At 35.7% G+C, this 17,224-nt stretch overlaps 1 protein-coding gene across 13 annotated transcripts in view; it reads right to left on the bottom strand.

The window, feature by feature from the left end:
- Cspp1 (centrosome and spindle pole associated protein 1) overlaps positions 1 to 17,224 on the bottom strand; it is a 110,488-nt gene that overhangs the window by 687 nt on the left and 92,577 nt on the right. For 11 of the 13 annotated variants that reach the window (XM_076835491.1, XM_076835490.1, XM_076835489.1 and 8 more), the window contains 5 exons: positions 15,519 to 15,659; positions 12,865 to 12,911; positions 10,396 to 10,459; positions 3,433 to 3,542; positions 1,222 to 1,357 (listed from right to left, as the gene is read on the bottom strand). In XM_076835491.1, coding sequence (XP_076691606.1) covers positions 1,222 to 1,357; positions 3,433 to 3,542; positions 10,396 to 10,459; positions 12,865 to 12,911; positions 15,519 to 15,659 — 498 coding nt within the window. Of the gene's footprint in view, positions 1 to 1,221; positions 1,358 to 3,432; positions 3,543 to 10,395; positions 10,460 to 12,864; positions 12,912 to 13,854; positions 14,707 to 15,518; positions 15,660 to 17,224 lie in introns of those variants that run through there. The other 2 variants (XM_076835485.1, XM_076835487.1) reach the window with 2 other exon arrangements.

A 17,224-nucleotide genomic window follows, 5' to 3' on the forward strand; every position in this document is an offset into this window, starting at 1 on the left:
CAAAGTTAATGCTGCTATATGGAAATTAAAGAGTCATTTTTGGGAAAGCACTATTGGGAGAAAATTATTTCCATTCTTATACCTAACTTAAAGAAGGCCATGTCATTATTTGAATTTGATTGTACTCCCATATCTGTATTGGAATTATTAGGTATAATAGGAAAATCTGTCTTCCTACCCCATGATGTCAATTTCTTTATTTAAAAAAAATTTTTTTTTTTACATCTCCTGATCTGTGAACGATTAGTCCAGCAAAGAGAGATGTGCAATTTAGTGATCAGTAGATGTATCAAAAAGTTCCTGTTTGAAAGGATAGTGTTAAATAAAAAACAGTTTAGTCAATGAAAAACCTCAACAACAACAAAAAGTAAAAGACTTAACAGATATGTCTGGGAAAGAACATTTTAAGTCTTTATTGTTTGTTTCTTTTAGAACCAATAAACTGAATTAAGAGGCAGTTCTCAGTAAAGAAAATGCCTTTTAGCTAAAAAGACATTCCTACTATTCTACATTTTTCCATAAATAATGTCTTAAATAGATGTAAAGTAAGTTACTACAACGTAGTATGACTAAAGATATTCTCCAAAAAGACCACTCTACTGTTTGCTAAAGCTAATAATTATTAAAAGTTGTTCCATTATGCTGGTGACTAATAGCATGACAGAGCAGGCTGAGGAGTTTGGCAGTTGTTTAAGGTAAACTGCTCTGTCTCATGTGCTCCATGACAACGTTTAACCTGTAAGTCATCAGAGTCCACTCATACAATGGCTTGTCTCTATAATGACTTGAGAAAATACCAGCCTGAAGCTACAGTGCTTTGTCTATAGACCAGAAATCCAAATTTTTAAAAAAGGTAAATTTTCTCAGTACTATACCAATCTATCTGTATTATCTTTAAAATGTATTATTTAAAAGCTCAAAAGTATTTCTGATAATCTCTCACTTTAGTTACCAAATACCATACTAATCTGCATTTTCCCTGCTGAAAACAAAACTTGAACATATTTCATATGCAAAAACTATTTTAACTGTTTAGAATCTACTCTGAAATAGATACTTTGCCTAGTAGAAAGAATCTGATGTAAAATTAGTCAGCTGATGTCTAGTTTTGCTGGATAGTTACTGTAATGTAGGCCACGCAGCTCAAAGGACTTCAGCAATCAGTGAAAGCCAAGGTATAAGGGTTCTTAGAGGATTTTTCATAGGCCACTGAGCTTTTACCTGCATTATTATTTTTATTCTGAAGTTCATTTAGTCTTCGCATTCGTTCCTCATTTCTCATTCTAAGCTGATCAACATTAATACTGGAGACAGATTTTAAAGAGAGACCATCTGGTGGTATATTAGGATTATTACCCTGTAATTTAAAAAAAACACTCCATAAACACTTATTAATATAATTAATCAAAATATGTCCTTACTCTCAATAAATGTAAGAATAAAACAAACATGGATCTTTTATATTCTGATTCTTATGTTCATCCATACAGACTTTAGTCAGGGGTAAGATACAGCATTTGTAATAACAGAAATGCTGCTAAACTGGATACAGAGTGGCAATTACAGGGTCTAAAAGGAAAAAAATCCTGTACCAATGGGCTCAGATTGAAGATAGTAAAGTTCTGGCAGAGGGACAGATATAGAGATCAATAAAAGAGAAATAAAAATCCAGAAAGAAATTATTAAGTTTTTGGATAGGGAGCAAACAAAATGCAAGGGGTCCTGGGCGGGGGAGGGGGGGTTCAACAAATGATCTGAAACAAAATTAAAAGTGCATCAATGAGTTGGGTATGGTGGCACATACTTGTAATCCCAGTGGCTTAGGAAGCTGAGGCAGGAAGATCAACTCAGCAAAAGTGAGGCTCTAAGCTCAGTATAGTACAAAGTAGGACTAGGGGTGTGGTCAAGTCAAGTGCCCCTGAGTTCAATCCCTAGCGCCCCAAAAAGTGAATCAGTGGCATTAAGAGCAAACTATAAAACAAATTCTCATGATCTTGGGTTAGGCAATGGTTTCTTACGTAAGGCACCAAAAGCCCAAGTAATGAAAGATTGAACCTCATCAAAATTTAAAACTTCTAAAACGGTACTACCAAGAAAGTAAGAGAGACAGCCTATCAAATGGGAGAAAATATTTGCACATCTCACATCTGCTTCAAGACTTATAGTCAGAATGTTTAAAAATAATACAATTTTAAATATAATTATTTTAAAATAATACAAAAAAACAATTTGAAAGTGGGCAAAGGATCTGAATAGACATACTTCAAAGAAGCACATGAGACAATGTTCAATGTCATTAGGGAAATGCAATTCAAAATTAAGATACCACTTCACACTCAGTAGATGGCTATAATAAAGTCAGGAAATAAGTTATGTGCTAGCCATTTTATCAATGTAAAATGTTTACAATGTAAAATGGAGCAGCTACTTTGGAAAACAATGGCAGTTCCTCAAAATGCTGAATATAGAGTTACCATAAAACCCAACGGTTCTAGGTGTGTACTCAAGAGCAAACATAATAATAGCAGCATAAATCCAAACATCCATCAACTGTGGAATGGATAAACAAGATGTGGACTATACATAACACAGAATGATTATTGAGCAACAAAAAGGAATCATGTACTGACATACTTGAAAGAAGCTAGTCACAAATGATCACATATGATCTCATAATGAAATATCTGGAAAAGGCAAATCTATTATAGAGACCCAAGTAAATAAGTGGTTGCTAGGCAACAAAATTTCTGCTACCTGAAAAGCTATATGTATAACAATGCTAATTCACAGCAGCATCTGTTTTTTGCTGAGTGCTCCTGGCCTACGTGGGTCAGTACTAAATGCGTCAACATTTGTTATCTTCAGGTCATAGAGAAGGAAACACACAGAATTTAAGAAACTGCCAAAAATTGCCTACCCAATGAGAAAGTGACAACACTGGAACATGTATGTACTGTACGTGTTACTGACTGCATCAGAACGCTGTGGAATAGTGAGAAAAACATGGGTTTGAATTTTATTCCTCTTGTCCATAAACCTTGGATAATTCACTTGATCCAAATTAGGTTCTTATGAGAATGTAACAGGCTTTCTATAAGTACAGTGTCTTTTCTGAAATCATATATTCCAGAGGGGGAAGGATTGAAGCTTGGGGTAATAAATTAACACAGGACAGATTTCTGTGCCATTTCCAGAGCTTCTACTTTACCACCACCCCAAGAGGCAATAAGATAGTCAAGGCAACAGAGTTTAAGGAGCTATAAGATCATCAAGTTAAATGCTGGGAGAGCCTAGATTCAGAACCATGTTCACTTCACTTTCAAAGCAAATGCTTTCTTTTATTGGACCATAGGAATTTATTATGGGTCAGAACCTAGACCATTCACCTTTTTAAACAGAAAAAAGAGGGAGGGCACAATAATTCATACATACGAAGTCTAGTCCTTTCAATTTGTTCCTCCTGCGCTCCCTTGCAGAGGGCAGCTGTGTTGGTGGACGGAGAGCATCATCTTCAATAGCAGGGTAAGTCTCACCATAAGCACCTAAATGGCCACACAAGGGAGAAGTCTTTAAGCATTTCAAACATTTTACCCAGAGCATAATCTAGAGCCTGTTTTTACACCAGTAAGTATACATGATTCAAAGAGTTTTAGTGAATTCACAAAACGAGAATCATCACTACAATCTAGAATATTTCCATCAAAGGGCTGGACAGGTAGCTCAGTGGTAGAGTGTTTGCCTAGTATGTACAAGACCCTGAGTCTGAGACTCAGCACTGTTTTAAAAAGGAGAGAATATTTCCATCACCTCAAGCCCATCAGCAAGTACTTCCAAGGCCCAGGTCAACACTTAAACTAACATAGCCTTTTCTGGTTGACTTCTTTCACACAGAAGGTTCTCTCATGTCTTCATAGTACCTAGGCAGTTATTTTTCCCCTACCTTCACAGGGCTGGAGATCATGTATGCTAGACTCTACTGCCTTACAGCCTCTGCCAACTGGTAGCTCATTGCTATAGAACTGGACAGTATTCCATTGATGAACAGAGTTTATCCATTTACCCACTGAAACACATCTTGGTTGTTGCCTATTTGGGGCAAATAAGAATAAAGGCGCTATAAACTTTCATGTACAGGTTTCTGTATGGACATAAGGGTTCCTTACCCTTGAGTAAATACCAACAAATATTACTATTAAATCATATGGTAAGATTATATTTTTATACAAAAGTGTCACCTTGTCTTTCAAAGTGGCTGTACCATTTTGCATTTCATACCAGCAATGAATTACATTTCCTGCTGGTCAACATCCTCACCAGCATGTGGTAACATCATTGTTTTGAATGTTGACCTTCTAGCCAACATTCCATAACCGTATCTCATTTTAACTTAAAAATTCCTGATATATGATAATCACCTATTCATACACTTATCTGTATATCTTCTTTGAAGAAGTGTATGAAAGTCTTCTGCCCATCTTTTTGTTGTTGTTGTTTTCTTATAGGTGAGCTCTTGGCATATTTTATCTAAGTCTTTTACTGGGTATGTCTTGTGCAAATATTTTCTGTGTCCTGTCTTCTCATTCTCTTGACAATATCTTCCAGAGCAGAAGTAAATTTGTTTGTGGTGCTGGGAATCAAATCCAGGGTCTTATCCGTGCTTGGCAAGAGTTCTACCACTGATCTACATCCCCAGCCTGTAACGTTTTTTTTTGTTTTTTGATAATTGTAGATGGACATGATAACTTTATTTATTTTTATGTGTGCTGAGGATCGAACATAGAGCACGCACTTAGCACATGTGAGGCACTAACACTGAGCCACAACCTCTGCCCTGTTTTTCTGCCCTCTGACAGAGGTCCAGCTTATCAGTTATTTGTTTCACAATGCCTTTAGTGTCATAAAAGTTATCACCAAATCCAAGGTCACTTATACTCTGAACCATAGTAGGACTATGGTTCAGATGTGGAATGTCTCCCAAAGCATTATGGTTGAAGGCTTAGTCTCCAGTGTAGGAGGTGGAGGGAAGTTTAAGAGGTGAGGTCTGGTTTTAGGTCATTGAGGGAATGCCATCAAAAGGGGATCAGGGAACTTTGTCCCCTCCACTATTTTTGTATCTTGGCCATGAGGTGAGTGGTTCTGCTCTACCAGATGCTCCTGCCATGATGTTCTACTCACTCTCAGACCTAAAAGCAATGTGGCCACCAGTCATGGGCTTGAAACTCTAAAACTGTGAGTCAAAAAATCTTTTCAGGTTAATTTATGTAAGGCATTTGTTAGAGTAACAGAAAGCTAACACACACAGTACTACAATTTTGTTCTTCTGATACTGCATTTATTGGCTATGCTGGATCTTTGCCTCCTTGTGTAAACTTTAGAATTGGTTTGTCAATATCTGCTCAATAACTTGTTAGGATTTTGATTGGAATTTACACTGAATATATAAACGAAATTAGCAAGAAGTGGCATCTTAACATACTTTCCATGAATATGGAATGCCTTCATTTGTTTAGTTTTTCAGTTTCTTTCATCAGCTTTTTATGATTTTCTTTATACAGAACTTACTTGTGTATTATTGGATTTACACTGCAGTGTTTCTTTTTTGGTGGGGAGGGGCTAATGTAAATGGTATTTTTACTGGTGCATTATAATTATACATTAATAGTAGGATTCATGATGATAACATGCACATAATTGATCACTCATCCCCCCACCCTGTATCTCCTCTCTCCCACACCACTAGTCCCCTTGTTCTTCTGAACCAGTCTCCTTTCTAGTCTATTATTCTTTTTTTTTAGATGGACATATAAAAAAATAAAGATATTGTGTCCATGTGTTGATGGGGATCAAACCTAGGGTCTCATGCATGAGAGGCAAGCTCTCTATCACTGAACTACAACCCCAGCCCTGTTGTTATTCTTTAAAAGCAAGATTCATTGTGGTATGTTCATACATGAGCATAGCATACTTAGTAATTTTGCTGCCTAATTCTGCCAGCCCACCCTCCTCCAGCTTCCATAAGCTTCCACATATGAGAGTAAACATTCAGATCTTGACTTTCTGAGTCTGGCTTATTTCAGTTCGCTTGATGTTCTTCAGTTCTGTCACCAGAAAATGACATGTCATTCTTATTTATGGCTGAGTAAAACTCCATTGCATACACATACACATTTTTTTTTATCCATTTGTCTATTGATGGACACGTGGCTGGTTCTAAAAGTTGGCAATTGTGAACTGCACTGCTACAAACATCAGTATGCATACGCCACACTACTGTATGCTGATTTTAATGCATTTGGGTTAATAGCAAGGAGGAAAACAGCAATATCACATGGTGATTCCATTCCTAGTCTTTTGAGGAATTCTCCATGCGATTTCCAAAGTGGTAATACTAATTTGTAGTCCCACCAACAATGTACAACGTACCTTTTCTTCCACATCCTCACCAGCCTTTATTATTCTTTGTATTCTGACATTAGTAACCTGTATCTTCTCTTTTTCTGTCATTCTAACTGGAGTGAGATGAAATTTCAGCACAATTTTGCAAAATTTCCCTGATTGTTAAAATGTTGAATATTTTTTCATTTATTTTTTGGCCATTTCTATTTCTTTTGAAAAACGTCTAGATCATTTGCCCATTAATTGACTGGGATGTTTTTCTGGTTTTAAGATTTTTTAGTTCTTTACATATTCATAGGATATTAATCCCCTATTCAAAAGAGTAGCTGGTGAATATTTTCTCCATTCTGTAGGCTCTCCATGTTTTTGTTTGCTTTGCAGAAGCTTTTTAACTTGATGCCATCCCATTTATTGATTCTTGGTTTTATTCTTGAGCTTTAGGATTCTTAATGAGGAAGTTGATTCCTGTACCAATATGTTGAAATGTTTTCTTCTAGGAGTTTCAGTGTTTCTGATCTAATTCCTAGGTCCACTTTATGTTAAGTTTCATGCAGGGTGAGAAATAGGGATCTTGATTCATTCTTCTATGTACAGATGTATAGTTTTCCAGCACCATTTTTTTAAAAGGCTGTATTTTCTCCAACAAACGTTTCTGTAACCTTTGTCAAAGATCAGAAAAGTGTATTTATGTGAATCGTTCTCTCTGTCTCCTAGTCTAGTGCTTTTATGCCAGATATTGTATTTTCAATTTCAAATCTATTTGTTCATTGCTCATATGCAGGAAGATGATGGACTTATATTCTGTAGCTTTGCTATAACTGCTTATTCGTTCTGGGAGTTTTTTTCAGATTTTCTATGGGTAATCATGTCATCAGTGAATGATGACTTTATATCTCCTTATCTCCTCTTCTCAGTCAGCATTTTCTTTCTAGCCTTATTGTATCAGCTAGGAACTTCCAGCATAATGTTAAGAGTGGAGAGAGAGAACAACCTTGCCTTGTTCCTGATTTCAACAGGGAAGTTTTTAGTTTCTTATCATTAAGTCTGATGTTAGCTGAAGGCTTTTAAATAAATGTTCTCTTACCAAATTGAGGAAGTTTCCCTACCTTCCTTGTTGGTAGAGTTACCATGAATGGGTGTTAGATTTCATTTCGGTTATCAGATTTGCAGGTTGTTCATGGTATTCCTTGACCTTTGAATATCCATTGGATCTATGGTATTGTCCTCTCTTTCAATTCTGACATTAGTAATCTGTATCTTCTCTTTTTCTTAGCTTAGCTAAAGACATCAATTTTATTGATCTCAGAGAAAGAGCTCTGGGTTTCATTGATTTTTCTCTATTGATTTTCTATTTCAAATTTGTTTTCTGCTCTAGTTTTTAATTTCCCCTCTTCTCACCTTGGACTTCATTTGCTCTTCTTTTTTCTGGCTACCTAGTAGGGAAGCTTATATTATTGATTTTAGATTTTTCTACTTTTCTAATTATATGCATTCAGTGCTCTAAATCTCCTTGTAAGTACTATTTTGCTATATCTCACAAATTTTGATAAGGAAATTTAGTTCAAAGTATTTTTTAATTCATTGAGACTTTGTTCCTTTGACCCATGTTTTATTTATTTATTCTTCTGACCCATGTGGGGTTTAATCTGCAAGTATTTAGGGATTTTCCAGCTATCTTTCTATTATTAATTTCTGTTTTTTTCCCATTGTCATAATGGACATTGGATGATTTCTCTCCTTTTAAATTAGGTGTGCTTTATGGCCTAAAATGTGGTTTTTGTTGTTTGGTTTGTTTTTTTTTTCTACTTTAATCCCACAAACTTTATAAGAACAAGAAAATATATCCTGATGGGGAGAAAAGACAAAAATTAAATTTCCAACCTTAAACCTCAATTATGCAAATGTCAGAGAAAAACTGTAGTTTTCCCAAGTAAAAAAAAACAAAGAGCCCCACTATAAAGAATTCCTTCTAAAATTCTTAAGGATCCTGGCTTCATAGACTAATGATGCCATTTTTACACAAACATACATTAACCAGGGTCAAAACTAAAAGCTTTTGGTATAGCTACAATTTTGTTACAGTCTTGCCCCAAAAGATGGAGGTTAAAAAACTCTTTCTAAACACCACCCCATAACAACCAAGCTCTGTTCTTAATGATTGAACTAGGGGATAGTGTGAACACAGTCCCCCACTACCACAAATTATGCAGTCGAGTTTCCAACATTTGGAAAAATTGCAGGGGTCAGCACATCCAGAGTGCTTAATTAAAAAAAAAAAAATTAAATGTAGTCTTATTTTGGTGAATATACCATGTGTGCCCAAGAAGAATATTTGTTCTGTTGCTGAATGAAGTGGTCTATAGATGTCCATTATAATCCAGTTGATTAATGGTACTGTTGGGTTCAACTATGTTCTTACTAGTTTTCTGCATACTGGATCTGTCCATTTCCGATAGAGGGACATTCCCAAACACAATAATAGATTCATCTATTTCTTTCTAAAATTCTATGGGTTTCTGACTCATATATTTTGACATAAATGTGAAAGCTAAAACTGTAACTCTTAGAAGAAAACCTAAGGAGGTAAACTTCGTGACACTAGATTTAGTAGTAGCTTCTTGGATACGACACCAGCATGGGCAACAGGTAACATTAATTAAGATAAAAAACTTCCATGCAAAGGACACAATCTATAAATTGAAAAGAACAAACCCCTATTGGAGAAAACATTTGCAAATAATATATTTGATAAGGGGTTCATATGCAAAATATATACTAACGTATTCCTATAACTCAACAATTTAAAACATGATTTTTTAAAATGTCAAAGGACTTGAAAAGCTACTTTTGCAAAGAAGATATATGAATTACAGATAAGCACATGAAAAGGTGTTTAACCTCACTGATCATTACAGAAATGCAAATGAAAACCACAATAGGGTTTTACCTGTAAGGACAGTTACTATCAAAAAAAATAAAAGAAAAGTTAACAGGGTTAGGATTGTAGCTCAGTGGTACAGCAATTGCCTAGCATGTGTAAGACACTGGGTTCAATTCTCCTCCACTGACTAAAAAAATATTTTAAAAATATTTTTAGTTGTTTGCAAAGATATGGAAAAATTAGAATTCTTGTGCATTGTTGGTGAGAATGTAAAATAGAGCACCTTCTGTGTAACTGGAAGAAAATTCTTCAAACAATAAAACAATTACCATATGATTAAGCAATTCCAACTCTATGTAAATACATGAAAGACTTGAAAGCAGTGACTCCAATGGATCCCTATACACCCACTTTCATAGCAGCCTTACTTACAATAGCCAAAAGGTAGAAGCAACTCAAGTGTCTATTGACAGATGAATGGATAAACAAAATTTGGTACAGTGGTTTCAGCCTTTTTTACAAAAGGGAGAGGGAGAATGTGAAATATGCTAGGATGTGAGTGAACCTTGAGGACACTATGTTAAGTGAAATAAGTCAGTCACAAAAGGACAGATTATTATACAGATCCACTTGCATGTTTCATGGTGAATATATGAATGTATACATTATGTAAATTATTGCTGTTTGCTTTTTTGCTCAGCATATTTCCCAAAAGAGTCATCCAAGTTACTGAGTTATTTCAACAAGTGGTTCCTTTTTACTGCAAAGCTGTGCTGAAGGTAGGGATGTTAAAATTAGAGTTTGCTTAGCCTTTCACCTGTTGAAGGACATCTACACTAATTCCAGTTTTTTACTGTTATAAATAAAGCTGTTATGAACATTTATGTACAGGTTTTTGTGTAGACTTTTTAAGTTCATTTTAGTAATTCTGATTTTGAAAACTGTATATCTTATAAAAGACATATTTAATGATTATTCATTAAAAGAGAAAATAGAATATTACTTTTTAAATCATCTTGTACAACCTAGTATTAGTTATGAAGAAAAGCACTTAAAAGAAATATAAATATTGTTTAATAATTAAATCAGATAGCATTAATGAATTAAAATATACTCACCAATAAAAGCACTATCAGATTCCAATAATGAATTTTTCAAAAAATCATCAGTGTCATCTCTGAGCTAAAAGAAACATCATATATTAATAACTTTTTATTAGTCCTGTGTGGGAAAACAACAAATCTGTACTAACAGCCAGCAAAACTGTGCCCCCAAAGAGTATGGGGAGAGAGGTAGGACTGACATTTCAGTGCCCAGAAAATTCTGGAAAGCCTTAGCACATACAACCCCCACCAAGATAGTGAAGGCAACAGTCTGACTTTATCATTCCAGGACTGAGATTTTTGTCAGGCAGACTTTTACTCTGTAATTCCACTCCTCACTGCCCTCTTATGGTTGAAGCCAAAAAAAAAAAAAAAAAAAAAAAGGATAGCATTACTGTGGAAAATATAAAAGTAATGAATCCAATTAAGTATTAAAAGTTTAAAAACCATTGCTGAGATTCACTCATCCTTTCAATAAATCTGTGTATAATATACATACTAGTTCCTAGATACAAAGGTGAATTAAGAGCTTCTGCTCCAGAGTAGATGCGGATCATAGTCCCACGGCAAGGAGAAACACTTGAACACTTGAACAATAATGGCTTGCCTTTAATTTTTAAGGCAATGAATTCTACCCATGAATAGCATTCATTATAAAAACATTCTCTTACACTGAATTCTTCCATATGCTGCATTGATATCTCCTTTTTAATTTACTACCTAATGATTTTACTTCTATTTTGTAGAAGATAATAATGATAATCATATCAGCTGAATCAAAGGGTCTGAATCAGTCATTCTGAGCACTTCACACATATTGCCCAACCCTCTCTTCTGTAATACAGTCCTTCACATAAATGAAGACTGATCAAAGTCCACCTAAGTCTTCTTTTCCATGACAATCATCTCCAGTTTCATCCTATATAATTTTTCATATAATCCAGCCCCTAGAAAGATCAGGAGTCCAAGACATTAGCTTCTGTTAACAACCAAAATAAACCTGTAGGCTTATGTTGAGCAAAAACTGCTATTATTCAAAATCCCAGATATTAATTGTCATTATCTTTTCACTGAAAAATTTGACCTTCTCCTATTAAAGTAAATCCAACTTCAGACCAGTTCTACTACTCCTATCCCCAGTCTAAGCCAGTTTATCTCTTGCCTAGATTATTGCAATAATCTATCCCACTCAGCCTATTCTCAATATATAGCAGTCAGTGATCGAGTGAGAAACATGAAATTCTTGGATACCAAGACTTTGCAAACTTCTTATCATCTGTGCAGGCCTGAAGGGCAAACCTCACTGCTCACCTGTGTCCCATTTGTCCCCTCACCCTTGTTTGAAGCTCTCCTACCTCCCAGCCACCTTCCTGCTCCTTACATGCACTAGACAACCCCTGTCAAGCCTCTGCCAGGAACAGTCTTCTTCCATATGTAATACCAATAGTTTCCATGGTCACCTCCCTGGTGTCCTTAATCAAAAAAAAAACATTACCTCCTCAATGAGGTTCCCTTACCCACTATATTTTAAATATTAAGTCCTCCCACCCCAGTACTCACTAATTTCTTTCCCTGTTTATCATTTTCCCTCAGCACCATGATTTAACATAATATAGATCTATTTATTGTCTCTCTTTCCAGAATGCAAGCCTCCAGAGGGCAGGGATTTGTTTTTTCATGTTGACTCCTATACCCCAGACATGTGAAACAGTTTCCACAAGTATTTGCTAAATGAAAACAGTTCACCCCCTCCCCTTCATTCAGTCTTATACTAATGTCACTTTAAGAGTGAGGAGGTGACATTATCTCCTTGCCTTGCTTATTTTCTTTACAGGTCTCACCACTACTTTTATTAGTAACCCCTATTGATACTAACGTTGATGACAGAAAATGCTAACTCTGTACCCAATATAAACCAGGCCCTACTCTAATTATCCTCACTTAATTATCACAAATAACACTTATGTTACATTTTTATTTAATAAGCAGAACTTATTTTAGGTCAAACTTGTCTCTAAGTGACTTATAAATATTAATTTAATACTTACAGCCACCCCAGAGGTAAGTATATATTATCATCTTCATTTTACAGATAAGGAAACTGAGGCATAGAGATTAAATAATATGCCAAACCACATGACCAAAAAGAGTTTAATTCACACAGATTAATTCAACTCTTATCCTTAGCCATTACAATGTTTTTTCTACATATTATACTAATACTTCTCTAGCTACCACTGCATTGATGAGACAAAATTTAAATTCTTCCTTAATTCAATATTTCTGAAGAATTAAAATTTGGAATACTTTTCATATTTCTAAAAATTTTTACACACAAACATCTAACTCAAAAAATTAGAACTGGCTACAGGGCTGGGGATATAGCTCAGTTGATACAGTGCTTGCCTTGCATGCACTAAGGCCCTGGGTTCAATCCCCAGCACCACCAAAAAAAAAAAAAAAAAAATAGAACTGGCTACTTACCATTCTGTGCTCTTGTACTTTGGCACTTGGGATGGAGTTTAAGTCAGCTATAGTTGATGGAGAATAAAAACAAGATTAACCTACTTCATATACAAACAGAGATATGAAAAATTGTGGTATATATGTGTAATAAGAATTGCAATGCAAAAAAAACCCCAAAGTACATGTATAAAGACATGAATTGGGGTGAATATACTTTATATACAAATGAAAGATGGTGCTCTATAAGTATAATAAGAATTGTTATGCATCCTGCTGTCACATATTTAAAAAATAAAAGCAATAAAAAATGATTAAAAGTTTAAAAAATGTTTAATAAGTAAAAATAAATTTCAGAGTTATCTTTTATGAGTAACACTAGAAATCACTTTTCACCTACCACACGAAGGTTTTTTAAATATTACTTGTTTATTAATAAATAAAACCCAGCATTTGCTCTATTTGGATAAAATTCTCCCATTCACATTAGTAAATGTAATAAGTAAAATCATTGTGAACTTAAAATTGATGCTTAAGAGGGAAAAAATGATCAATGCAGGGTTTCTCACCATCTTTTATCATATTTCTATAGTCTATAGAATGTTGAGTGAAACTGAACAAGGAACTGAAATAAGTTCATTCTTGGCACCTGATTCCAAGGGCCAGAATGTTGGATCAGGGATCCCAAGTCTCTACAATCTAACCAGCCTTCCTGTTTCTCCAAATGTTTCTCGAAAACATTTTTTCCTTTTAGAAACTGCCTCTGGGAATAGAGGCTGCCAATGATAAGCATACATTCCTTCTCAAAATATTTTACAGACATCTTTGTGACTATTAATAGTTAGACCATATTCTTATGAATTACATTATCATAGAATCTGCTGAAGTCAGAGGGTATTCCTGTGGGGATGGATACCCTTGATCCCAAAATGCATCTGTATCCTCCTGGAATACTTTTGGCCTAATCAGTCTAAGTTGACAAGGTCCCACAAGATCAGACCATCATTTGAGAGTTGTAAAGAAAAACAATACTGTGGGAGCCCGACATAGCATGTGACAAGTGTTTGCTCCCCTTTTGTTCGGTGTGGCATTCTCGGTCACCCCGTGATCTGGTTGCTTAGGTAACCAAAGATAGTAGCCCCGATCTTTAGGGTTGAGAAAAAGCAAATGTGTCTTCGTGCATGGGCGTGCCTTCCTATATCCCATATATTCCCATGGAATTCACCTGTTCCCTTGTGATATTTACCCTTTGCCCTGTTTGGGATAGAATGTTCCATGGAAATGCCCATTGTGTGTCCCCTTCTCTTACTCTGCCCTTGGATATGGCCTAACTAGATGTCAGTCAACCTGCTGATAGCAGACATCACGAAGCTAGACTCAGCACCCCGAAACCTGACCCCTTGCCTCATTTGAATGACTTCTCCTCAATAAAAGGGGTCAGCACTTTCGGGCTCACTCGCTCTCTTTCTGCAGACCCTTAAGGTCAGAGGAGCCATCACAGCACCCTCAAAGAAAAAGGTATTTCTGTCTCTTGTGTGTTTATTTCACGCAGCCCAGTTCCCCTGGAGTGACCCTGAGTGTTTTAGTCGCATGCAACTCGGCACACACAATACCACAAGGACATAAAGACTGAAAGCTGCTTAATGAATTTTCTCTCCAGATGATGTACATTTGGGTCATTCCACTGTCATAGGAAAATACATGAGGTGTTTACTAAAAATTCTGAACTAGATGAAGGGAAGAGGTCCCCTATACAAAGTTTTCACCTATGATCTGGGCCCAATGTGTTACATTACTTACTCTTGTGATGCTATCTCATGAGGTCAAAAACTTCTTCAGATTGTACAAGCCAGTCAAGCGTGCCTAAGGAACAGGTCTTAAATTTTCATAAAAATAACTGGTAGGATCATCCCTCAGATTCTTGTTATCTGATTGCTGTGTTTTTAGAACTCATTTTTATTTTGGCCACTGTCAGTGGCATGAAAGCTAACAAAATGGATGAGAAACAGATCTGGGGGCCATGCAGTAACCTGGGTATCAGAATCACCCATTGATATTCTCTGAGACAACTAGCTCCACTCTGCCTTCAGGTGGCCACTACCTTCATGCCTATCCCCAGTTACACATTCCCATGGGACCCCAGATTTCTCTTTTGCAACATCCATCACTTCAATAAAGTATAAGCTCTTTGAGAGCAGTAGCCTACTTCATTCAACACCATATTCCCTGAATATAGGTCAGTTATCTGTGCTCCTAGTAGATACACTGTAACTATCTATTGATTGAATGACTAAACAAAAACATAATTCAGTCTAATGGTTTACACACTTTATGCCATACTTCCCACACACAGTAGACACATGCTTAATAGGGCACTAATGTGTTGGCTCAGCATTCCTTCCTTTGGTTCCAGTTCCTAGTACAGATGTCACCTGGAATAATCAAAGTACTCAATCCTACTGGCTAGAGTGAATGGCTGGGCCCTCTCATCCATGGATAAAGGACCCTTAGCCAAGCCAATTAGAGAGTTCTGGTACAATGTGTCAAAAACACCATGTGAGCATGGAACTGTGTGGGGAGGGGGCTGCTGGCAATTGAAATCAATACAAGAGACATACAGCTGACAAGAAACCAATCTACCCACAGTATCTGTAATTTTAATGACTGTTTCTTACCTTCAGCACCTTCCTGCATTTTTATTCTATTCAGCCGTCTCTGCTGCTCTCTTATCAGGGCCTGCTGCTGAATCTCTAAGGTATGACGATCTCTTGGAGAATCCGGGTACAAAAGTTTCAGATCAACTCGTGTTTCTGAATCTGACACACAAAAAAATAGATTACCATAACTAAGCAAAGGTCATTTTCAAATGACATTTTTACAGACACTAAAACCTGCACACAGGTATTTATAACAGCTTTACTTATAATTGTCAAAACATGAAAGCAACCAACATATCCTCTAGGAAGTGAATAGATATAGTATATTATTAAGAAATGAAATATTTATTCACTAATAAAAAGAAATGAGTTATTGAGCCATGAAAAGACATGGAGGTAATTTGAATGAATATTTCTAAGTGAAAGAAGCCAATCTGAGAAAACTAACGTACAGTATGATTCCAATCATACGACAGTCTAGAAAAGGCAAAACTATCGAGACAGTAAAAGGATTAATGATTACCAGGGATTAAGGGGTTGGGAGGATATGAATGGGTAGAGCATAGAGGATTTTTAGGGTTGTGAAGCTATTTTGTATGACACTACAATGGTGGATATACATCATTATACATTTATCCAAATTGAAAGAATGTACAACATCAAGAATGAACACTAATATAAACTAGCTTTAGGGTAGAAATGATGTATCAATGTTAAGTTCACTGATCATACTTAAATGCATCACTATAGTGTAAGACTGTCCAGAATAAGGAGGCTGTGCATGCGTGGGGGCACAGAGTATATGAGAACTGTCTGTACCTTCTGTTCAATATTACTGTGAACCTAAAACTGCTTTAGAAAAAAGTTTATTGATTTTTTTGTTTTTAAAAATCCTTATAAAACTTTACTATAAGTAACAACATAAATAGTGGGACACCACCAAAATCAAAAGACATTAAGATAGCCATAAAAATTAATATTCTTTAATAAATGCCCTTTCACGGGATTATCAACATTTAAGAAAACTCCTAAAATAAGCAGCAGCTTGTGATGATATATTCTGCATCCCTACCTGCCTCACTCTCACAAAAAGCCACCCAGACACCAGCAGGGCAACTATGTGCAGGTATATCCAAGTGGTTAGTCACATGGCTATGACTCAGGAAGCCATGAGAACACTGTAATCATGTCTGATCCCTAAAATACACTGAAAAAATGAAAACTGTTATGGGCCAATTAATATTTTATCCCTTGCAAATATCATGCAGAAAGCAAGATAAGTGCAGATGATGGGAACCTTAGGAAGGATATCATTCTACAAGAAATGATGGTCTAAAAACTTGCCTCTGTCAAAATTGCATGAGTTATCAATTGATCAGAAGCAAAATGTTAAATACTAATTTTAAATCTTGAGACTACAGATATAGTTCATACATATAAAGGATCTTGAAAATATTATTCTCTTTGACCCACTAATTACACTGTTGGGATAAAGTAATGGTTTTAAATATGTAAAGTTTTGTAATTAGATATTATCAAAAGCACATAATAGAGAATATGGGAAACACATATAAATCTAAGAATTGAAAAATGGTTAAGGGAGAACAAAGTGAATAGATGAAGCTCTGGACACAAATTTGGATGAGTCCTTGGCTTTACCACTTTCAGACTCAGTTTCTTCTCTGCAAAAAAACAACACAAACAACCAAGTCATAGGCTGGATG

This window comes from Callospermophilus lateralis, chromosome 16 (assembly GCF_048772815.1).
Source record: "Callospermophilus lateralis isolate mCalLat2 chromosome 16, mCalLat2.hap1, whole genome shotgun sequence".
Taxonomy (NCBI): Eukaryota; Metazoa; Chordata; class Mammalia; order Rodentia; family Sciuridae; genus Callospermophilus; species Callospermophilus lateralis.